Source organism: Dermacentor andersoni, chromosome 7 (genome assembly GCF_023375885.2).
Source record: "Dermacentor andersoni chromosome 7, qqDerAnde1_hic_scaffold, whole genome shotgun sequence".
Classification (NCBI taxonomy): Eukaryota; Metazoa; Arthropoda; class Arachnida; order Ixodida; family Ixodidae; genus Dermacentor; species Dermacentor andersoni.
In genome coordinates this window covers 95,065,758-95,090,910 of record NC_092820.1, presented here as the reverse complement: position 1 = coordinate 95,090,910, position 25,153 = coordinate 95,065,758, and the positions used below count along the sequence as shown (strand labels likewise).

The 25,153-nt window shown below is 46.8% G+C and overlaps 1 protein-coding gene across 1 annotated transcript; it reads right to left on the bottom strand.

Moving 5' to 3' along the window:
- LOC129385696 (uncharacterized) lies at positions 1–24,881 on the bottom strand. The gene is made up of 4 exons (XM_055072661.2): positions 24,730–24,881; positions 13,344–13,378; positions 7,684–7,731; positions 1–457 (listed from the first exon to the last, which is right to left on the bottom strand). Exons 1-4 carry the CDS (start codon positions 24,761–24,763, stop codon positions 197–199), a joined length of 378 nt encoding a protein of 125 aa, XP_054928636.1. The 5' UTR covers positions 24,764–24,881; the 3' UTR covers positions 1–196.
- Between the last annotated feature and the right edge of the window lie 272 nt (positions 24,882–25,153).

Genomic DNA, 25,153 nt, shown 5'->3' with positions numbered 1-25,153 from the left:
CGCAATGATAGTAGACTTTTATTTTCAAACATTTTAGTATATCTTTAAAGTATCTCATTAGTACATTTGTCTCTGGTACCTTCTTAAACGCCAAAGTGGTCAGTAGCCGAAGCAACGGCGCACATGGACGAGGTGTGGTCGGCGCCGCCCGTTTTTCCTAGGCTGCGATCAACTCTACTGCGCCTTGTGCATGGTTCTATCCCGATACCGGCGGTGGGGGATACGCTCCTCCACACTTCATCGAGCACAGATCGACGCACCGCTTGCGGCAGTCGGCAGATGGCGCCACGCCGCACTCCGCCGCCAGGCATGGCTTCTCGCACGCGTCGTAGCAATTGGTGGCGCTGGTCGTCGTCGACGAAGGTGGGCGCGGCGTCAGACACGGGTTGGACGCTGGCGGCACCACGCACAGGTCTCCGCAGCACACTCCGTAGTACTTCTTGAATATCACGAACGTCTTCGCGTTTCGTTAAAGCGATATCGTAGGAAAGGAGAAGACATGAAAAAAAAAAGAAAAGTTCGGTCACTGCCACCTTTCAAGGGTGCCCATCCCCCACTGTGGCTACGTGCCACGTTTGAGGGTCGTCATAATCGCAAATGTCAAGTAACTTGCAGCGCACGAGAAAAAAAATGACAAAGAGAGACATGCGCTTTCCGCAATTTTTTGAATGCGAAGAGTGGGGTGTGTACGGTTCTCGTGCGACCTAGCGAAAATGCACCAACGTGTACTACGAAGAACTGGGTTGTGTCAGCAGCGCTGTTCGTGACGCGTCAGAGCGCTTCGCGCTCTTTGCTTTTCGCTAGGTTGCGTAAGAACCACGCACTCCGATGTTCGTATGTGAATGAGTGCAGATAGCACACATATAACTGATCACAGTAGCACAAGGGCCACCGGCTTCATGTGACAAATGTGATTTGGTGCGCTGTTACAAGGTATGTCGCATCTATAGAACTTTATGGATCACTGCAGTGTGTAAGTCGCAAAAAACTACCACGGATCGAAACTTTCAATTCAAGGCTATATGCCGTGGCTTCGCGGGAATTCGGCCTTTTCGCACATGCCTTAGCTGTTCCGTAAAATTTTGTGGCTGAGGCTGACTATACATGCAGTGCTCACTTTCAACTGAAAAAAAAAAAAAAAAATTCAGAGCCTTTCCATTATGTGAACATGGAAGACCAGCGAAGCGGTATTGTTCAATGGCTACATGAAGTTCTACATGGTGGTTATGCTATAACGGTTGAATAAAGGCACAAACACATAACTTCGTTCTTCGCTTCGTCTCTTATTATTTTACTTCTTTATTTTTATTTCCTTTATTTCTCATTTTTAAATATTTTTTTACTTTATGCATAGACGGCTATATATATGTGTGTGTATATGTTTCCATTCTGTACGGCTCTTGCCCACGGACATATTTTTCATCAGAACATGCCATATACAGCTACGCTGCAAAAATTTCTTCACCCAACAATGACAAAGCTTTCTTGTCACCCATTGCAATGCTGCACGTAGACATCGATGTCTTTTCCGGAGACACACTGAAAGGCTGCATGCCGACACAATTTTTTTGCATCATTGTGGCGTTTTCAACCAACTAGACTGGTAGTTTATTGTCACTTTCAAGGGGTACTGGCCGAAGCTCGAACACGCATTCTGCCACCCCCTTGTTGATCATCAACAAATACAAGTCCATAGAAATTATACTCGTTGAATGTAGCCAAGGCTCACATAACCACAGTCGTGAGAAGAGGATAAGGAAAATAGGATTATTATAGGGGTCTTTTCTTGCATCTATAACTCACCCTCTTACACCCATGGAAATGGTTGTTTGAGCGAATAAATACACCCATGTCAATGGGTGATCTTTTTGAAATTTCACCCTTTCCCTTAATAACTGTTCTGCCGAAATGCAAACTATACGTTTCCTCCCTACGGCCTCATGTTTCATTCTGTAACTGCACTAGTCTTGCAGGTGCCCGCCGAAGTAGTCGCGAAGTGCTCTGCGAGAACTTCATAAAAAAATAAAGCGCAGGAAAAAAAAAAAAAAAAGCCACGCAACACTCCACCGGGATGCGAACTGTGGACCTATACGGATTGCGACTCGGGCATGTTTTCTTCGGCTACTCCACTTTCTCTTTATTTATTGCTTTGCTTGACACGTTTCAACTAACCGACCGAAATAGTAAAAAAAGTAATGGTTAGAAATGCTCTTAGGCGTACACAAACTTGTTTTTTTTTTTGCTTTCTTCTACAGCAATCATTACATCAAATGTATATCAAAAGTGCGTACGATTTTTTTACTTGGACAGTGCATCGTAATATCCAATGATTATGCATCATTCTGCGCATCTTCTTTTTTTTTTTTTTTTCGTGGCGAGTTGAAGAAAGCAGCCTCAAGCCAGTGCAATTTCGCCGCCGAACCCCTTTCCTCATCGCAGTGGTATGTGCGGAGCGCGGTGCGTTTCAGCGACAGCTTCCGGTATAGTAGCGGTGTCATTGCGAATTGCTGTGGTTCCAACATATGTCTCATGTTTCATTGTCGCGTTAGTTGACTCAATGCTAAAAGCTACCTATGTGCTGTTTTCGGCTGCAAAAAAAAAAAAAATAACTTCAATTCACACGTTAAATATACTAGCGGCCGATGTATGTGAAGTGCATCTTCAGCTGTGACCACGCGTTTCAGCTATATGAGCTGACAGTGCGCTCGTAAATTTGATGACTTGCAAGATTCGATGCAGCACGAGTGTGCACTTCTGCTGCACTCGCTTCTTTGAAGTGCAGACGTCGTCTGGGCTAGTTGTCGATAAATTGCATGTGCGGCGCTCGAGAACACGGGACACACCGAGTGGAAGACGACACAGAGCTGTGATGTTTGCCTCCATGTGTCCTCGTTCTCGAACGCTCCAAAAGAAGTGCTTCACAAGTTAACACTCCGGTTGTAACATTACGCTTATGTGCAACACTTATTTCTGCAACGCACGGTAGTGATGCGCCTGAAAGAAATGTGCCGAGATATAGGTGCGAACATGGACAAAAAACAAAGTTATTTTTCTTGTTTTACGCTAAATGCAAACGTAGCTTTCCTGCCATCCGCTTGCCTTGTATGGTACCAAGCGCCAGCATGGCAGTTCTAAGCACCCGCACGACAGAGCTAATGCCCCTTAAGCTAAGCCATTTGTGAAAATAGCCAAATTTCGCCAGACGGTGTTATGCAGTGCGTAATTATTTCTTTTGACAACACAACCATACATTCCATGCACATGTGTGGTGTGGTATGGCATGGTATGGTAAATCTTTATTGAGGTCCTGCAGATTGTGAGTCATCACGAAGCGGACCGCTGGCCGAGCCTCTCGGCCGCATCGTGGGCCTGCCGGACAGCCCAGAATTGGTCAACCAGAAGAAGAGGGCTGTGGAGAACCGCCTCCCGTCTGGCCGAGCTGTTATCAATGATAGAGCGTGACTGGGCACACCGGCAGAACATATGTTCTAACGCGACTATTTCTCCACAATCGCGGCTAGTACCATTCGTGTAAGCATCCGGATAGATTTTATGCAAGAGCGACGGATTGGGATGCGCATTCGTTTGTAGTAGACGTATATATAGCGTTAGTGCTTCAGCTCTATTGAGCTGCGGATGAGGAACGAAGTAGGTTCTACGGCTGAGATAGTAGTGTTTAGTAATCTCGTTGTAGGTGTAGGGCATGTCCCTGTTCCCTGGGGAGTCGGTTTCCGATCGGTCGGGGGTAGAGCGGTGGGCAAGTTCGCGCGCAACCCCGTGGAGCGGACTCGTTGAGGTTGGGAGAAGCACCCTCTATCTGACCCTGACGTGCGGGAAAATATTTGCGAAAGAAAACGAGCAAAAGAAGGAATTCTGCAGCGTCTCTTCTCGGCACAGCCAAGCGCCGCTAGATTAGCCGCACATATGCCAGCCGTGGCCTCCCTGACTTAGCGTGTTGGCAGGCTTTTGCTCCGGCTGTCCCGTTGGCGCGAAGATAGCGTAAGTTGGCTACGTATCTAGTGTTGGCTTTGTTAGCCTCCGCCCCGTTGTCAGACTAAACACCGCACGCAACAGCCGCGTCACATTAGGGAGGAGCTTTGCACCGATCCTAACTCCCTTGCATGCGTAATCATGCGAACGGCAATTAAAATTTGGAGTCGGATATCTCGGAGCACAGTCACGCTAGAAGAATTCTTCCAACTGACACTGTGTAGAAACGCGACTGCCTCTAACTTTTCATTACAAGCGTACCCATTTACTGCAGTCAACAAAATGTTAATTTTTCAATTTTACTTAATTGGGCTGCTGACAGTGATACTTATCGTCTCACTTTGTATCCCCCTGGCCAAATAACTCATTTGCGCAGGTGGTCCTTCGTGTGCCTCCCAGTGCCTAACTTCAAAAAAAACATAAAGCTTAATTTTGAACAACCTGTATATCCTGCGAAAATCTTCCTCGACACGTGAAAAGAGAGGGTGCCGGAGCAGTCTCTGAATATGGGACCCTTGTCTGTATATCATTTCTTGTAACCAATTGTTATGAACGAATAATAAACTGAAACGGAAACAAATGCGCGTTGAGATCTCGCGCCATCTGTTTTCTATGGTAGCCTCCGCAGGTGTGCCGGATAATGATTATGACGATAATTTATTGGCATTCCATTTGAAACAGGGCTGCAACAAATATTCTCCTAGCCTGCTTGAGTAAATCAGGTATGCTATACATGCTTTTCATCTAGCATTTTATTGCGATAGCAATTTTATAGACACTCCAGGCGCATTTTTACCGTCGGCGGCGGCGGCGGCGCCGTGATGTTTCGTATAAAGTACAAAGGCGAAAACACCGTCGCCGCGCGCCATATGCTGTATGTGCGAGTGAAAGCATGCGATGGGAGTTGAGTTGAGCATGCGATGGGACGATCGCGGCTCAATTTGGCGCGCGTGAGGGAGGACGACGGAGAGCAAACGCGCCGTCTTCCGTCGCGCGAAAGGCATGGGGGGACGGGAGGGAAGGGAGGCGCGGCGGCGTTGGGTTCCGGCAGCAACTGCGGATTTCGCGGCCGGGCGCAAGGGAACTCGCCATCGCGGCTCAATCTCGCGCGCGACAAACGGAAGAAGGTAGGGTGGGGGGGGGGGGGGGGGGGCGTCTCCTACTTCGTCAGCAATGCGCGCTTTGCACGGCGGTGCACAGTCGCGCGCGCCGTATCTTGAAACCGACCTGCAGACATCTCGTACCTTTGTGCGTGCTGTTTTCTCGCCGCTGTTTGCGTTGAAGCGATACACAGCACGAAGGTCACTTCCCTCGCTGCTGCGTCACTAATCACTCGCTGCTGCTGCCGCACTTGCTCACGTCAGCGCTTTGACACCGAGTGTCCGCGGTCACGGAGTGTGATGTGTTCACGTTTACCTGTGCGAGCTGACACCGTGCTTGTTAATTTAGTTAGTAAACGAATGGTTCTCAGTTTATACGGCCGATAAAACTGCTATCCTTACTTTCTATAACTGTCTACTTATTTTTTATTGCAATTGTTCCTCCGAGGGCCTTTCGGGCGAAACTGCGACGTTTCTATTTTTTGTATACATCTAGTGCATCTTTTTTCCATTCCTCAAAACTTCTCTACCTACCTATATAGTACCGTTACCTATGCCTATGACGGACCGATGATGATAATGATGATGATGATGATGATTTATTGGTACCCCCTTTCAAACGGGGCGGAAACAAATCGTCACCTAGCCTGCTTCAGTTACTCAGGTATGCTATGAATGCTTTTTCTTCTCGCAGTCTTGTATACACCTCTTTAATCATTTTCCGTCTGCCTTGTACCGCTACATATGCATGTAGCGGCTCCGGTCGAATCAGTCTCTTTCCTGATTTTTTCCCACCAATACGCTAAAAGTCTCTTGCTTATCTCGACTGCTGACCGATTAAAAATTTCGTCTACTTTAAATTCAAGCACTTCTGGAAGTTGTACGTTACGTACTGGTATTATTGCGTGCATCCCTTCGCATTCCATTAGGATGTGCTGAATCGTCTCCGGATTTTTGCTCTAGTATAGACATACCTCGTCTAGTTGTGAATATTTGCTCCGGTATGTTTTTGTCCTTCGGATGCCAGCTCGAACCTCAAATATCAAGGCACTTCCCTTCGTGTCATCGTACAGATTTTCCCGTTTCCCTTCTAATTTCTTTTTTCTCATTCTTGTAAGTCTCCATGGTGTTTTTCGTTTCCATTCTTTGCGTCTAATTCGCTGTCTCTGTTTCTCTCACTTTCTGATTACCCTTGGTTGTCTATCTACACCTTCAATTACCCTACTTGGTTGACAACTTTCTTGACATCTTCCTCCATTCTGTGTCCGCGCTTTTTAGGTACCGATACATGTGCAATTTATCCGCTCATTTATTGTTACTCATGTAATCCTGAGTCTCTCTTCAAAACTAATTTTGCTCTGCGCTTCTCTGACTTCAAACGAGGCCCAACCCACGTACCCTTGCGCTGCCTCATTTGTGGTTCTGCCGTGGGCTCCCAAAGCCAACCGCTCCAACCAGACCTTCGGTTAGCTCGTAACCGCGAAAATATATACGATTTTAGGCACAGAGTGACATTTGCGAACGTCAACCGGGGGTCGGCTATCAGCACTATCACGGGGCAGCCTGGCGCGCGCGCCGGATGGTTTATTTTTTCGGGGTAGCACGCCGAATAGGACGACCGGAGCAAAGCCTGCCAGCGCGAGCAATCCTTAATTTTTTATTTAGATCCATTTTAGAGAATAATTCGAAGAATGAGGAGAAACCTGAGTAGATAGCCCTGGCAACGCTCGACGACAAGCGAGAGGTAATATTCAGCGACTCGAGACGGGCCATCAAAGCGTTCGAGAGAGGAGTCGTCTCCGACAAGGGGTTACGCGTCCTCCGCGGCGCTGATCCGAGCAACCTCAATCACCACACCGGCATCTGGTTTCCCGTCCACCTGAGTCGGATCCCGGGCGCCCCGCCCAACCTCAACGAGACAGCTGCACGACGCTGCGCGCGCGCTTACCGACCGCGCCGTCACCCCCGGGCAACCGCGTCTCGACGAGTTGGAGGCGAACAGGGACGCCCCAGTAACGTACAACGAAATCACTAAACACTTTTACTTGGGACGACGTCTCTTTCCGCCCCCGCACCCCAAACTAAACAGGCCGCAGGCGCTAACGCTACGCTTGCTACAGACACATGTCTATCCCAACCCCACCACCTTACACATCATCTACCCGGACGTCTACCCCGACTATGCGTGCCCCTCATGCGGGGTCACGGCGACACTCGCACACGTGCGCTGCGAGTGCAGAAACGCTGCGCCCGACTCTACCTCGGACAAGTGGGAGACTTAAGACCCTACGAAGCCCGTTCCTATACAAGACCAGCAATAGGCCGTCCAGCATGGCTCGCGCAGCGGCCGCCAGGTACTCCCTATCGGTCCCTGCGTGGGAGACGCCCACTGCGCGCTGACGTGTGTCGGGTAGGACTTTTGTTAAAGTTTGTCCAATCCAATCCATTTTAGAGAGTACGTTCTGTTTGCATCTCAAACAGAGTGAACGTGTACTCGCTTTAACAGTACGGACACAATCTTATTGCGATTTTCGGAGATTTAAACTACTGGGTTACGTGGGTTAACATTACTAGTAAAAGGGGGGACACTTACCTTGCATTTGTCGCCGTCTTTAAGGATCACTCCGCACTTGTACTTATGCTGCACTCGAGAATGTACAATCTGATTAGTCCATATTCATGGGTACACAGAGCGTACAACCGAACGAAGACGAGTGCACGCACACAGATTACTTACAGCAAATTATTTATTCCTGAAAGGATGCAAATGTATACCATGTGACATAAGCAGAAATAGGTGAAGCATTAGCAACGGTGCACAAGTGTAAAATATGCAGAAGGATACATACATCATCCTATTTTACATTATTTGTAGATCCCAGTGAACTCTATGTGTATCAAGTGATTGATGCCAGGACTATACCTGAACAGTGGCATTCGTTTTTTATGTGTAAAATAGTTCTTTTCATTTGGCAGGGTAATGTAACGCGGGTGCATACGAGAGGCTTTTCCTGTTTTGTTTGTTGTTCTTGTTTTGTGTCTCGGTTTACCAAAGGTTTTTCTATGTATACTTAGTATGTTTGTGTGTTTGTGGTATGTGCGTCTACGAAATATTTCTAAAATATTAGGGGTTGATATGTTTATTGAATATAAAAGGCCAAGGTGGGGGACCGATCATGTATTCATAGAGAAATAGGTTGTTTGAATTTCTTAAGTTTGTCGTGGAATAGGGGACTCTATAATAAAGCTATACCTTCACATTCGCGTTTATTTATTTAACAGCAATATAGGTAATCCAATCTGAGGTATACCGTAATTCATTACGTTACAATGCACGAAGCTGATCGGTTTTGCCTCTGGTATGTCTCGCGTTAGTTGCTTATCATGCCTGTGCAAGATTAGTGTTTTATTGAACCTTGGACTTATCTAACCTGACACAAAGCGGTACATCGATGCGTACTGAACTGTCTTATAAAATAAAATAAAAAGTCGCGCTGTTTGCATTGACGCTTTGCACATTAGACATTGCGTATGCACAATTTACATTGCTGCTTGCTTTAACTTGACGAATCCCGATATGTTGGTTAGCGCGACCTAGTTACAGGCGACATCACGTGCGCACTCACTCGGAAGCCAACAGCAAGCAAAGCACTCGTGGAAGAATGACTGGAGCTCTCCACAAATTGTAAAATCGGCACAAGTTTGATCACGTTTATTTATTTCGGCACATCTTAACTGTATGCACATATCTCCGAATACACGTAGTGGAGAGTGACAAATCTGCTCCGAGACGGACAGTGCTCGCGCTTTCCCGTGTACGACGGCGCAAGCGCGTTCTAAGAAAGATGCTGGCAAAATTAGAGCGACCACACAGTCAATCCTCAAAAAGACGCTTTCGTCCCGCTAGGGACTAACTGCAGGAGTATGCATGCCGCGTACAAATTTCGGAGGTTAAGCGTTTAGTCCCTAGTCGGGAAAAGAGCAACGGGAGAATGGAAGGCACCAGTTAGTCCCCATGCATCCCTGCCCCTGTTTTCCCCCGTGTCGTCGAGTGGATCAACGAAAACGGTATTGTCTCTGTAAATCCAGAAAACGTAAGCAAATTAAGTTTTATGCCCTGTCTATTGAATCACACACAGGGCAGCACTTTAGCTCTTCGTGAGAAAATTTCGTAGAAATTAAAAGGCGGTGTGCTGGTGCCTTCATACGTGCTGTCTTACCGCGCACCCAGTGCTGGAGTTAAATCGCCTGATTTGCTCATTTCCGAAGGTGAGGAAGAGAGAAATGGTAAAAGAAGCGGCAGCATGGAACGTTCGCTTTGAGACAAGCAGGAGCGCTCTCCGCTGCCGGCGCTCCACGCCGGCATTGTGTAGAGTTACTGCATGTGTTCCCACTATACAATAACTCCAGCGTTGTGACTTGAAGTGGTCTCGCTTCAAGAGTGAACTATTTTCATCTTTGGGCACGCAACAACACGCATGTTTAATTATAGTAAGCGAATGTCTACTGCAATTTATAGTGTGAACAAACTACGACCATCGTGTAATATTCTGATAACTTCCTTTGCTGTCAATGCATGCTCCACCTTTCGGGTGAAACTCACTTTTAACAAATAATCCCGGCTGGCATATTTTAGCGAAAAGCATATTGGCTTGTACAGGTTTTCCTGCTCAATTTAATTCAAGCGCGAGTCAATTTAATCCGAGCGCCAGTCGATTTAATCTGAGTGCCTTTCAAATTAATCCGATTGCCAGTCATTTAAATCCAAGCGCCAATCTTGCCGTACTTACAAGCGACTAAGGACGATACTGGTTAACATTGTAATAACAGGAATTATCAAGATGCTACTTTGTTTACATTGTCTGTCGTACTTAGAAATTTTGGGCAAGATATTACATAGTATTGTATAATTAGTAATTACTAACACACTGCATTGTTTATTTTCCGTACTTTATTGTTATACTTCCCGCTTTTCCCACTCCCCTCTGTAATGCCTTCGGGCCTTGAGGGTACCATAAATAAATAAATAAAATAAATAAAAATAAATTTCAATACAAAAAGCAATGTATTTAATACAAACGCCAGCCACTTCAATCCAAACGCCAGCGAATTCAGTAGAATCACGGCGTCCTTCAAGAACGTTCCAATTTCACGGCAACGGAAATTTTTCTAAAATATTAGGGGCTGATATCTTTATTGAAAATAAAAGAGCAAGGTGGGGGATCAATCGCATTCCTCCCAAGTGACAAACGACAACCTTTGGACGCTTTTCTTTGTGTTTTGAGAGCGACTCAGAAAACAGAAATTCTCTAGGCAAAACTGAGGAAAGGTCAGCATTAAATCGCTAAAAGAGTTAGGGACGCAAGTACGATGTCGTCATAGGTATCAACCGAAACACCAAAGAGTAGCTCATTGATGCTCACTATGCATTGATAAGTCATGGTCACTAGTGAACATGAATTACTTTTGCTGCCGCTATCGGTAGACTTTAGTCGAATACGTCGTCATCGATACCATTCATATTCTCATGAAATTGGCAATTAACTGCATGGCCAAGTTACTAGTGATCAAAGGTCACTAACTACGCTCAGTTCAGTGTTCTCACTGTTTTGAACACGATAACGTCATTTATATCAAATCAAATGTCATAAAACTAGTGATTCAAACACGCCTATAAGGAACTGGTGTGCTCCTGTCACTATAGATAGTGATTATGAATCAGTTATTTTCTCTGCGAGTGGCAGCTTATCATTGGTATGAATCAAACTGTCATAAAATGAGCACTTTTGTTATCATTTCCAAATGATTAGTCATTAGTGATCACTAGTGATGCGCTCGGTTCGGTTCTCCTACTTTCATGAAGCATATCATCATGGATATCAAATGAAAAGTTATTTAAACGACGATTCAATCATGGTAATTCAAGGACACTGGGACTGGGCCACAAGTGATCATGAATCACTATCTTCAGTATCATAAGAAGCCAACAAACACTGACACCAAGGACTCCTTGTTCTCCCCTTGTCCTTGGTGTCAATGTTTGTTGGCTTCTTATATGACTAATAAAAACCGGACACCTCGGTTAACCCCCTTTCTTCTTATCTTCAGTATGGCAGTGGTAGCGTTGTAGCTTTTATTTGTACGTGTCGTCATTGGTATCAATCAAATTCTCATGACATGAGCGTTTTTGATATCATTGTTGAATCATAACGCCGAGCCAGTAGGGATCACTAGCGATGCGCTCAGTTCGCTGTTCTTGTACTTTTATGAAGCATAGCATCATGGAAATCAAATGAAATCAAACAGCGATTTAATTTTGATAACTAGGAGACGCTTGGGCGTAGTCAGTAGTGATCACGGAAAACATTTTTCTACATGACAGTGGTAGCCATCATTCGTGGAACTCATCATTGATATCTTTCAAAATGTCAGTGAATGAGCATTTTTCTGTTACCATTGCTAACTCGTAAGCCATAGTGATTTGTGATCACTAGTGACACATTCTTAGCACCTCCTAACTAATAAACTTGAATCGCCGTTTGAATAACTATGATTCCTATTACTCTATGCTGTGTGAAAGTACAATAACACCGAGCTGAGCTCATCACTATAATGATGAAGAATGGCTCAGCATTATTTAATTCCCCTTACTAGCAAAAAAATTCATTTAGTGATATTTTGATAGATACCAATGAAAACGTGCCCGAATGATGGCGGTCATTGTAATACAGACCAAAATGATCCGTGATTGCTGGCGACTACACCCTAGCACCTCCTAAGTTGTCATAATTCAATCGCTGTTTAATAGGTTTCATATAACACCCGGGTTGATATGCTGCATAAAAGTACAAGAACGCCAGACTAAGTGCATCACTAGTGATCCCTAATCACTCGGCGCTATCATTTAACGATACCAAAAAATTCTAATTATATGACAGTTTGATTGATACCAATGATATCCACTAATGAAAGCTACCAATGTCATTCTGAAGATAGTGATTTATGATCACTCGTGACTAAATCCCAGTGTCTCGTAATTATCATAATTAAATCGTTGTTTAAATTACTTTTCACTTCATATTCATAACACTATACTGCGTGAAAATAGGAGAGCGCCGAAGCGAGCGCATCGCTAGTGACCGCTAGCGATGCGCTAGCTAGTGATCATGACTCGGGGTTCTCATTCGGAAATTATAAAAGAATGCTCATATTATGGCACTTTGATTTATACCAACGGCGACATGCACGAATGAAAGCTGCCACTTTCAGAGAAAATAGGCCATTATAGTGTTTAAAACAGCGATAACATTGGACTGAGCATAGTAACTTGTATTCACTAGTGACTAGACCCTATCAGGTGTATCACGCAGTTAATTGCTGATTTCGTGAGAATTTGAATGGTGTCAATGACGACATATTCGATTGAAGGTTACTGACAGCGGCAGTAGAAAAGTTATTCTTATTCACTAGTGACCAAGACCAACCCGCGCCTAGTGATCACCAGTGAGTCACTTATTGGTGTTTCGGTTGATAACTATGACGGGCATGACACCTACGTCACTAAACCTCTTAACCATCCAATGTTGACATTTCCTCAAGTTCTCTGCGAGGATTTTTGTCTTCTTAACTGCTCTCAATACACAAAAAGCTAAAGGCGCCCAGATTGTCAATAGTCACTCAAGGAATAATGGCGCAAACAGGGACGAGGTGGAAAAAACACGGACGAGCGCAGTCCATGTTTTTCTATCTCGTCCCTGTTTGTTTGCGCCATTCTTCCTTGAGGATGGATTACCAACACGCCCAATAGTAAGTACTTCTAAACCATTAGTCACGTGGGGGGAACGTTATTGGTCCCCCATATTGCCCTTTTATTTAACCGCCAAAATTTTCACGAAACTTCAGTTGCCCTAAAATTCAAAAGTTCTTGTTGAGCGTTATGCTTGCAATAAATTATTTTATTAAATTACTATTTTATTCATAATTTTTTTAATAAATTTGGATTATTTCGGCTGGCGTGGTGTTCTGGTTCAATGGTGGTCTGATTAAATTCAGTAGCACTTTGATTAATATGACGGACAGTTGGAATAATATGAATGGCGTTTGGATTAATAAATAGACTGGCACACGGATTAAGTTGACCGGCGCTTCGATTAAATTGATCGGGAAAACCTGTACAAATTATAGTTTTTACTAAAGTATAATGAAAAGGCTACTGCATCACATATAAAAAAACAAAAAGGCGTATGGTCTCACGTGATGGTGACAGGTTTCAGTGATCCAGAGAGCTCCTGCAACAGGAAGAAACTTCACGAGTGTGACTTTTTTGAGCAAAGAAACGTTGCAGCGTTAGTGCATATCAATTTCTGCCGTACAACATAACAATTAAAAGCCACGCTAGTTGGTACAGGCTCATTTTTTGGAATTGTGATTAACGCCCACGAACAGAAAAAAAAATTAGCACGGATGGCTTTATAGTGCAAATTTTCAATGGCATTTGTAAGGCGATATAGCTTTCTCGGAGAACGTTCTCCACTTTGTACCGCGATAGCGTGAAGCACCCCGCCTCCCATAAAATCCGGTGTCGGCGTCTTGCGTTGGGCGGCATTTAGCGAAAAATCATTCCGAACCAGAACCACGCAGGCCCTCCACATGAAGCAGAGGCGTTACTGAACTAACCGAATTCCTCAACGTAATATGCGTCAGAACAAAAAAAAAATCATAAGCCATTCCACTCTGTGGAGGTAGTTGACCAGCGAAGCTGTTTAAGCACACGACACAGAGGTGACATAATTTTAACAAAGGTACGAACTCATTTATTGCCTTGATGGGTGGTCATCGTGACGAAAGATACGCACACTCATTTATTGTTTTGATCGGTAGTCATTATTTCACTCGCAACTGTAATCACATTCTGTCATAATGTCAAATCGATGCATGTATACGCCGCTCGGTGGTCGGTAGGGCCGGATCGGTGTGGCATCGCAAGGGAGACGTCTGCAACGCGGAACGCGTGAACCACTCCCCTTTTCGGTACCGACGCATCCACATTGATATCACCGACAACGACAACAGGGGCAGTGTCATCGCAGCTAATTCACGCAAACTGAGTAGCCATAAACTTTACGGGACTTTGAGTCATTACATTTTAGTCGGGTGGTCTTCCCAGGGATCGGCAGGATCCCTGGAGTAGAGCCATAGGGCAGAGCAAACAAAAAACAAATAAATAGGAAAGGAGAACAGAAAAAAAAGGGAAAGGAAAAGAGAAAGAAAAATAATTTTAAAAAATGGTCCGTCTGTGGCGATCGAACTCGCGACGCGGGTATTTGCCCTGGACTGACGTGTTCGCGTCAGTACACGTCGGAGCCATTGCTGATCACGGGGGTATGAGCCATTGATGATGACTGTGTTCAACATGCTGTTCTGTATGTTGTATGCGCGATTAGAAAGAATTTAAGCACTGCTCGCTTCACTGAGTGGTAGCAGCCTCCGCCTTACGGGGCAATGAGCCATTGCATTTTTTGCTTGCTTACGGGAGCATGAATGCTTACGGGGGTATGAGCCATTGACGATGATAGTTTCTGTTCACGGGCAATGAAAATGCATGGAACCCTAGCCATGTACAGCTTCGCTGTAACATCGCAAAGTACAACCTAAACCCAACCTACGGACATGATAGCGTCGAAGTGTAATTCGAATATACCAGAAAACATCATTCTATTACGCGGAAACACGAACACAAACCCCTTTTACAGCGTTTCTACCATTCATTGAGCGGCGCGCTACGTTGAGGTATTAACAAGGTCACCCGTCAGTACCTTGTTTTCAAGTAAAGCCTTTACTCACTCACTCACTCAGTTTCTTGCAACAACACCATCCAGGTGGCGCTCGCCTCCGCGCATCCGTGGCGCACGCAAGAGGCCGCGTTTCTACCAGAAAGTTCTACTTCGTGCATAGCGTTCGCCGCCGGCATTTCCCGGTAAACAATACAGTTACGTAAGCTGCAGTTGCCGGGGAAGTGTGAGAAGCAGTCAGGGATCTTTTAATGCTATCGTGTTCCACTCTTAAAGACGACGCTTTAGCGTCCTGCAATTTTTTTTTTTTTTTTTTGTGCATAAACTATGAGCGTGCGCCTGCCTTTCGCTATAACGCTCTGCTTATACTGTGTAGCACGCTGTCCCGTGTTTACTGCCATAAAGCCTTTGACTGTTCCTATATGGGCGGAGTGAGGTGGGGAGGGGGGGTTAGATGCAAGCCGATTCGTTGGCAAATCAGTTCTTCCGAAGGTGGATGAAGGTTCGTAAAAGGAAAACTTGTTATCCACCCAACTGCAGCACGAAGCTACAAATGAAACCTTTTCCCTGCTGTCCCTGCTGGGTTCGAAAGGGGAACGGAGAGCCTGGGAGGCGAACCCCGTAAAGCTCCACTTTCCGTCGGACGCAGGCCAGGTTTTGAGCCATAGCGGCGTCCTCCGCCAGCCGGACAGCCAAGAGCTGGTCTTCTGGGCATTCGCTGAGCAGTATTCCCTCCCACTGCTCAGGCGTTTTCATTTTAGCATTGTGGTTTATGCTGTGTCTGATATGGTTTGGAGTTGATGAGCATGCCCATATAATGTGATGGAGGTCTACACGTGGTGCACTGCTGGTCTTACAGTGTGATGAGTATGGTTCTGGGTGTATTCGGCGCATGAGTAGTGGTGTAGGGAAGGAGCTTGTTTGTAGAAGTCTTCTTGAAGTTGCTTGGTGTTTGTTTAATGATTTGTCAGGAGGAGGATATTTATAGCGAGCACTTCAGTAGTATTAGAGGATTTCTTCGTAAGTAGTCATTTGTTCGTATTGGGTAGCTGTTATTTCTTGATGTAGTTCTGGTTCTGGGGGCCGTAGTTCTGTATGGGTCTTTTCGAAGATTTGTTCTCCAGAGAGAGATGGGCGACACAAGTGACTCTCCCGGTTGATACTTGCCCGGCAGCGTCGGGCGCAGCGTTGTTCCCAAGTACCCCTGCATGGCCTGGCGTCCAGATGAGTCGCACAGTTCTGCTGGTAGGATGTGTTCCAATGAGAATTCGGTATGCTTGAGGTGATATAAGAACCTTGGTGTAATTAATTAAGGCTGCTTTGGAATCGGTGACGATGCATGATGCATTGCTTGATGCGTATGCTAAAGCTATTGCAGCCTTTTTCCCTTCTTCTGGGTGTTTGGTACGTATGGAGCTACTTGTTGCGATATTTATTTTTGTACCCGTAACAACTGCAAGAGTCATGGCTGGTTGTGATGGATACTTTGCAGCATCAACATAAGCCACATGTTCAGCGTCTTAGAGCACTTTGTTGTCTTTGAGCTCTTGCTTTCCGTCGCCCTGCGTTATGGTTTGGGTGCATGTTCTTTGGGGTGGGGGGTATTATGATGTTCCTTACGTCCGGTGGAATATCTCTCTTTTCTTCAATTCGCGTCTGGTATTGCCAGCTTGTTTACTATTGTCCGTGCAGTCTTCGTGTGTGTTAGGCGTTCATAGTGTGATGTACTCTGTGCTTCCATAATTTCGTCCAGTGTATTGTGCAATCCTAGGGCTAATAACTTTTCGTTTGCTCTGCTTGGAGGAAAGTGTAATGCTTCTTTTATCATTATGTCAATCGTGTGCTTCTCCGTATGCATGAAATTTAAGAATGGCGCACTATACGCTGTACGGGAGATGGTAAAGGCTTGTACCAGTCGAATGATATTGTTCTCTTTCATGCCGGTGTGTCTGGTAGCAATTCTCCAAATAAGCAGGCCCACTTGTGCCGTGTAAGTCTTTAAGCGTTGGATTGTTGTTGTGTTTTTCTGGTCACTTTGTAGGTACAATCCCAGTACCCTTAGGCATTAGACCTGGGGTGCGGATATGCCTTTGATTTCCCAGGCAATGCTTTGTTGGTTAGAGGCTTGCGATTTTCTTTGGTATTTTGGTTTGATCAGCAGAAGCTCAGATTTCTCCGCGGAACATGAAAGTCCTCTCGGTTCTACGTATATTTTGACTGTATTTATTGCTTTCTGCAGGGTCTCCTGGATTTCGCCATCGCTGCCACCCGTCGTCCATAACGTTATATTGACACGGGCTTCTCGACGGCCACGCAGTTACCGCCTTAGTGGACACAGGGGCTGATTACTCCGTCATGAGTGGACACATCGCCGCCCAGTTGAAGAAGGTTAAGACTGCATGGGAAGGCCCTCAAATTCGCACCGCTGGAGGACACCTCATCACGCCGACTGGAATCTGCATGGCAAGAATAACCATTCATGACCGGACTTACCCTGCCACTTTCGTTATCCTCCAACAGTGTTCACGAGACGTCATTCTCGCTATGGACTTCCTGAACCAACACGGCGCAATCATCGACCTGAAGTCACAGTCAATAAAGCTGTCGGAAGATAAAGCGATACCGCCGGAGAGCCCTCGTAGTCACCACGCCTTGAGTGTGCTCGAAGATCAAGTGAGCATCCCGCCTCGCTCCAGCATTGTTATTTTGGTCGGCACCGAAACACCCGCTGACGTAGAAGGCGTCATCGAAGGCGACCAACGTCTACTGCTGGACCGTGAAATTTGCGTCGCAAGAGGTATCGCTCGACTGCACGGAGGAAACACAAAGGTGTTGCTGACAAACTTCAGCCAGGAGTTCAAGCACATCAACAAGGGCACGACGATCGCATACATCGAGGAAATTCAGGAAACCAGCGATGCGTTTGTCCTCTCGGATTCTGTCGCATCTACCCCGACGACCGTAGTTCCCGAGCCAGACTTCGACATAAATCCAAGTCTCCCCGCGATTAAGCAGCAACAGCTCAGAAGTCTGCTTCGACGATACAAAGGCTGTTTTTCGACGTCATCGAGGATTCCACAAACACCAGTCGCAAAGCATCGCATAATAACCGAAGAGTGCGCTCGACCACTACGCCAGAGCCCTTACCGAGTTTCGACGCGGGAACGTGAAGCTATAAGAGAACAAGTCGACGAAATGCTGCGCGACGACATCATCCAGCCGTCGAAAAGCCCGTGGGCATCCCCTGTTGTCCTGGTAAAGAAAAAGAACGGAACCCTGCGCTTCTGTGTCGATTATCGTCGACTGAACAAGATCACGAAGAAGGATGTATACCCCCTCCCACGGATAGACGACGCATTGGATCGGCTCTGCAACGCTAAATACTTCTCGTCGATGGACCTCAAGTCTGGCTATTGGCAAATAGAAGTCGACGAAAGAGATCGCGAAAAGACCGCCTTCATCACCCCAGACGGCCTCTACGAGTTCAAGGTTATGCCATTTGGACTGTGCTCGGCGCCTGCAACGTTCCAGCGCGTGATGGACACGGTTTTAGCAGGATTGAAGTGGCAGACCTGTCTCGTTTACTTGGATGACGTCGTTGTCTTCGCCGGAAATTTCGACGATCACCTTAGGCGGCTTGCAACAGTACTCGAGGCCATCAAGTCATCAGGCCTCACTCTGAAGCCAGAAAAGTGTCGCTTCGCCTACGATGAGCTTCTGTTCCTAGGCCACGTCATCAGCAAGTCTGGAGTCCGCCCCGACCCGCAGAAGACAGCTGCCATCGCAAAGTTCCCGTAGCCCACCGACAAGAAGGCAGTGCGTAGATTTCTTGGCATGTGTGCCTACTACAGGCGATTTGTCAAGGACTTTTCACGCATTGCTGAGCCGCTGACACAGCTAACTAAATGTGACGTCGAGTTCAAGTGGGAAACGCCGCAGGCCGACGCATTTGAAGAACTCAAACGACGCATGCAGTCGCCGCCCGTACTTGCGCACTTCGACGAGCACGCCGATACCGAAATCCACACTGACGCCAGTAGCCTAGGCCTCGGTGCCGTCCTAGTCCAGAGAAAAGATGGACATGAACACGTGATAGCTTACGCTAGCCGGTCGTTGTCAAAAGCGGAAGGCAATTATTCCACAACGGAAAAGGAATGCCTCGCCATCGTTTGGGCTACAGCGAAATTTCGCCCCTACCTATATGGCAGGCCATTCAGAGTGGTCAGCGACCATCACGCGTTGGGTTGGCTAGCTAACTTAAAGGACCCTTCAGGACGGCTGGCACGGTGGAGCCTCAGACTACAAGAATACGACATCACTGTAACATACAAGTCCGGACGAAAACACTCAGATGCCGATTGCCTATCACGCGCCCCCATTGACCCGCCGCCGCAAGATAACGAGGATGACGACGCCTTCCTTGGAATAATAAGCGCGGAAGACTTCGCCGATCAACAACGAGGGGACCCGGAGCTAAAAGCCCTTGTCGAGTATTTGGAAGGGCACACCGACGTTGTCCCTAGGGCATTTAAGCGTGGATTATCTTCGTTCACGCTTCAAAACAACCTACTCGTGAAGAAAAACTTCTCACCAGTCCGCGCCAACTACCTTCTTGTTGTTCCGTCGGCGCTGCGTCCAGAAGTACTGCACGCCTTACACGACGATCCAACTGCTGGGCACCTCGGATTCTCCCGGACGCTGTCGAGGATACATGAAAGGTATTACTGGCCGCGTCTGACCGCCGACGTCGCCCGTTACGTCAAGACATGCCGAGACTGTCAACGACGCAAGACACCACCGACAAGGCCAGCAGGGTTACTACAGCCGATCGAACCTCCTCGTCGACCATTCGGGCAGATTGGGATGGATTTGTTGGGGCCGTTTCCGACGTCAACATCCGGGAATAAGTGGATCGTCGTGGCGACGGACTATCTCACCCGCTTCGCTGAAACAAAAGCTCTACCGAAAGGCAGCGCAGCCGAGGTGGCGAAATTTTTCGTCGAGAACATCCTGCTGCGACATGGCGCCCCAGAAGTCCTCATCACCGACAGAGGAACGGCTTTTACAGCAGAGCTCACCCAAGCCATTCTGCAATATAGCCAGACAAGCCACAGGAGGACAACTGCCTGCCATCCGCAAACGAATGGTCTCACGGAGCGCCTGAATAAGACCCTCGCCGACATGCTAGCGATGTACGTCGACGTTGAGCACAAGACGTGGGACGCGGTCCTGCCGTATGTAACATTCGCTTACAACACGGCGGTGCAAGAAACAACACAGATCACGCCATTTAAGCTGGTCTACGGCAGAAACCCGACGACGACGCTCGACGCCGTGCTGCCCCACGTCACTGACGAGGACAATCTTGACGTCGCTATCTATCTCCAGTGCGCCGAAGAAGCCCGCCAGCTCGCCCGCCTGCGGATCAAGAACCAGCAGAGGACCGACAGCCGACACTACAACCTCCGACGACGCTTCGTCGAGTACCAGCCCGGCGACCGTGTTTGGGTATGGACCCCGATACGCCGACGAGGACTCATTGAGAAGCTACTGCGACGCTATTTCGGACCCTACAAGGTCATCTGACGTATTGGCGCTCTGGACTATGAGGTCGCGCCAGACGGCATTTCGCATTCACAGCGGCGCCGCGCACGATCTGAAGTGGTCCACGTGATGCGCCTTAAACCCTTTTACGGACGCTGACGAGCTTCGTTATTTTTGTTGTTTTCTTTGCTACGAGTGCTTTTGTTTATTACTTTCGTTTGGTTGCAGCATCGGGTCGATGCTTTTTTAAGAGGGGGGTATTGACACGTGTACTTATCTTTATCGGGAGACCACGTTTCGGCGCCTAACAAGTGTTATCGCACAGCGCGGGACGCGCCGGCATGTATCCGAAGTTTCTGGAAAGTTATCGACGCTTCCATCTGCTGTCTGTTGTCGCCGAACCTTGTGTTATCCGATTTCATCGCCTGACGCGAATGGTGTAGAACTTTGTAGAAGGCACGCGGGTCCGAACGATTAGTCTGGAACATTCGACGGCTGCTGTATAAAAGCCGACGCGCTTGACCCGCTTATCAAATTTTCGACGATCGCCGACTGTGTTCGCCGCTATCGTTGTGCTTTAAGTGTAGCCTGTTTTGTGGGCACAGGTTCGCCCAATAAAAGCTAGTTTTGTCTTTCACAGTACTGCTACTGTGTTCCTTAACGTCACTACCACATGACAATATCATCCGCATATAAACTGTGATGTTGGCGCGGGATGTTCTCGAGTCTTGTCGGGAGCCCAATGAGTGCGATGTTGAATAACATTGGTGGTAGCACCGATCCTTGAGGCTTGCCTTTGTCGCCCATGTTCACAATGTTCGACTTGAGTCTTCCGATATTCAGGGTAGCAGTTCTGCCGGTAAGTAAATCCGCAATATATCGGTATGTCTTATGCCCTATGTTTAAGTTAGAAAGTTCTTCTAGTATTGCATTATGGCTTACGTTGTCAAATGCTTTCTTGAGATTCAGTCCGAGTATGGCTCTTGTATCCAGCTTAGGAGCTTGATGCGGATCTATGACTTGATGGCAGAGTTGCAGCATGATGTCTTGCGTTAAAATTTTTGCCCTAAATCCTATAATAGTACGTGGCAGTTGCTCATTCTTTTCAATGTGTGTAGTAAGTTGCGAGAAGTTCATTGAAGAGCCCAGTACATTCACGGTGCAGCTCTCTAAAACGTTTCACCGACTGAAGAGCGGTCCTGCAGACCCTGAAGTGGCCACGCGTGCAGGAACAACTCGTAATCAACGTCAGAAGCCTATGAAATAAAGACTGCGAACTGCATCATAGCGTTGTGCCGCAGTGGTTACCAGCCCACTGCGGAATACAAGGCAACGTCCAGGCTGACCATGCTGCCAAAGCTGGACACGACACTTCGAGAGAAATGGTCCAGATACCTTTCTCGAGAAAAGGCGCGGCGACACTGGTATCTGCACACGCTTGGCGTCTCCAGTGATCCCTCTGGACAGTTTCCTGCTAGCAGTACGGACCCTTATACAAAATAGATCCATCGTGCGACTTTTACATGCCGCCAGGCCTCAACAGACAAGACCAAGCATGCCGTCGCCGCATAAGACTCAACGTGGCCTACAAAAACTACTTCAGGTGTAATATTCAACTCACGGATTCGCCAATGTGCTCTGAATGTAGTACCTGAAGACCTGCGACATGTTCTGTGCGACTGCTACCGCTACGCGTCAGAGAGAGGGTCTCTGAAGGCGTCACTTCACCTTCAACGGGACTCGAGCTTGGCACTACAGCACATTCTCGGCCCATGGCAAAGCACCAGCTGTGTGTTACGCACCCCACGAAGGCGTGTGTGTGTGTGCGTGCGTGTGTGTGTGTGTGTGTGTGTGTGTGTGTGTGTGTGTGTGTGTGTGTGTGTGTGTGTGTGTGTGTGTGTGTGTGTGTGTGTGTGTGTTGCGAGAGAAACAACCAAATGACCGGGTCCTTGGCACCCATCGATAGCCGGGCACCTTCCTTGTCTTCTGTCTTTTTCTTAAAGGAGTCCTGAGTCAAACCTTAGCCTTCGTGAAAAAACGCCGTCCGGGGATAGCATACGCTGCTGCGAACTTCTCAGCCAAATTTTGCAGTCTTGCGAGGCGGGTGGAGCTTGCAAGCGTAGCGCGCAGTCAGCTTTTTCTCACTCTCTTCTCAACAGAAGCCTTCTCCTCACTCTTTTCAGGCGCGGTATTTCGCCATATAGCATATCCCCATACACGGCTGCTATTGGCCGATAGCTGACATCAATCAAGAGGGATATTTGGACCAGTACGCTTCTTCCTGCTGTTACTCTGTGTATTAATTGACGCATTATTGAAACAGGCTGAAATAAGCGAAAATCTGCTTTCGAATTTCGGTAAGAACTACCTATTTCCGGAAAAAGCCAACTATCGTCTGCACACGCTCGACCGTGGCCGCCCGCGTAGGAACTGAATTTTGGCCAGACAGCTTACCGGTGTCGTAGTCGTCGGGTCTCGCTAATTTTGATTAGTCTCGTACACTTAACTAGCCTCTAACCACACAAAACTTAAGGTCAGACCACGTGCACGCTTGCAAGCAAGCGCTCACTCCTCGCCCGTCCTGGTTAGACGCCTTGGCAAACTTCGCTTCGTATTGAGCTATTACGTAGGGCTTCATATTCATGGGGCAATGCCAGAACAAATAAATAGAACACCAGAAATATCAAGTGTAAATGCAACGCAACGGTTGGCGGAGCCCCGAATTTGCTTTGAAACGCAATAATAATAGATTATAATACGAAAATTACTTTGCCCACATCTCATTCGGATGGACAACTTACACCGGCGTTTTTAATCCGTTATTTTTGTTTCTCGCGTCGTGTACATACCGTCGTGCATATTACGTCGTGCTTGGCTTGCATCAGGTCAAGCTAGCCCTACAGAAAACACCCCGCAACGCGAACGGTCACACATCAAAAAAGGAGTACGAGTACTTTTTGACGATAGTCTAGCGTACTTGGAATGCGCCTGGTATTTGGAGATAACGTCTCGTAGCCATTACAGACGTTTTTCAATGCATTCACTTTCGCAGCCTGGAACGTCATACAGATGATGACAGAATAATGTTCTCTTCTAGCGCGTCTTCTACATACTTTCGACATAAACAATCACGCTTTGTGACGTCTTTTGTTTAACGCTGCCCGCATTGTGGTGTTCTTTTTTATCCGAAATATGTGCCCCAAAGAATCCCCTGTCTCCCCATTCATAATATGCCTATGTCTTTCATTTACCTACAAGTATTAACAACAAGCCATAATCAGAAATATGTCAAAGAAAAATGTGAAACTCTGCATATGGGTCCGGAGGCAGGACTGTGGAATGCAACGTAATTGACCGGCTTTCGTGGCTATTGTCTAACACCTGCTTTTACTGTACACTGATATGCATGCCCTCAAGCTCAGTACACTACGAAAGGACGCACCAAAGCCGAATATCGCCCACAAGTTGGCAAAGACAATATGGCAGTTACTGCGCAACGCTTTCTTATAGTCGTTCTGCACCCAGTTGAAATAAAAAAAAAACTTGGACCGGCAAGACCGAAACAGGAGAACAAGGTGGCCGCTTTCTGGGGGAATATTTCTCACAAATGCTGAGCACCATTCCATGTGAAGTTAAATTAGAAGATCACTTTTATTTCTGGCCTGAGAGAATACATTCTCACAGCAAGAATATAGAATGAAAATTTATTTCACATACAGACGAATAAGTACAGCAATTAATTAATTAATGATTGGTTTGCTGAAATATCCACCACTAAATTTCTGCTCCAGCCGGTCAAAACGCGGTGTGTTTCGCGTTAAGATTCCCTTGATCAAATCAGAAATCTGAGGCATTAACTCACAGTATCCAAGATGATAAGTTGAACTTTGTGTAAATTTTTTCGACATAGCGTCATAGTTTTCGGCATACGACATAGCGTAAATTTTTTCGACATGCAGGACGTACAGATATGGGAACATTAATTATATCAATATTACCATTAAGACATTGGACGTGGTTATGCATTAGGCGTGGCCATACGAATACGAATCGGGCCCTTTACTTCAGTCCCGTACTTACCATTCCCGCAACGACGGCTGGTTCTAAAGGCATTATATTGCTTCCGCACTCGACAAAAGGTTCGATTTCTACGCAGTCCTGTAAAGGTGAGTGCAGATATCCGTGGCGTTCGCTCTATGTTTAGTGGGGCGACATCAAAACAACAGAGCATGTCCTTCCCGTTGCCCATTCTGCGGTACGTTTGGCAGGACGATGGCAGAGAGGCGCCTGCGGTATGAACTTACCGAAAAGGAGAACTATTTGCAGTGCGTGCGACATCTTGCTTGCTTTGCGGAACCGGCTGACGTAGAGTTGCGCTCTTAGAACAGTTTAGCGAGCTTGTGTTCGCGATAGGCCAAGGCTGGCGTATACCGCATGTCGTGAGCATCTGATGAAACATGTTATTATACGAAGTACGGTTGACTGAAAAAAAAAAAAAGTAAATCGTCATCTTGCGCTTTTGATAGTTCTTTCTCTCCTATTTCCGCGGAGGAAAAGTTTATGGAGAAAAGCGAAGCGACAGTTTGTTTTTGTTTTTTCGTGCCAGCCTGCCCACGAACAAAGCTAGCCATTCGCAGAGGCGTCTCTTCTTCTGAGGATGTTTTAATGCAGGGGATATAGCGGGCGCATACATACAGCGGATCCTTTGTATGCTGCACGGCACTTACT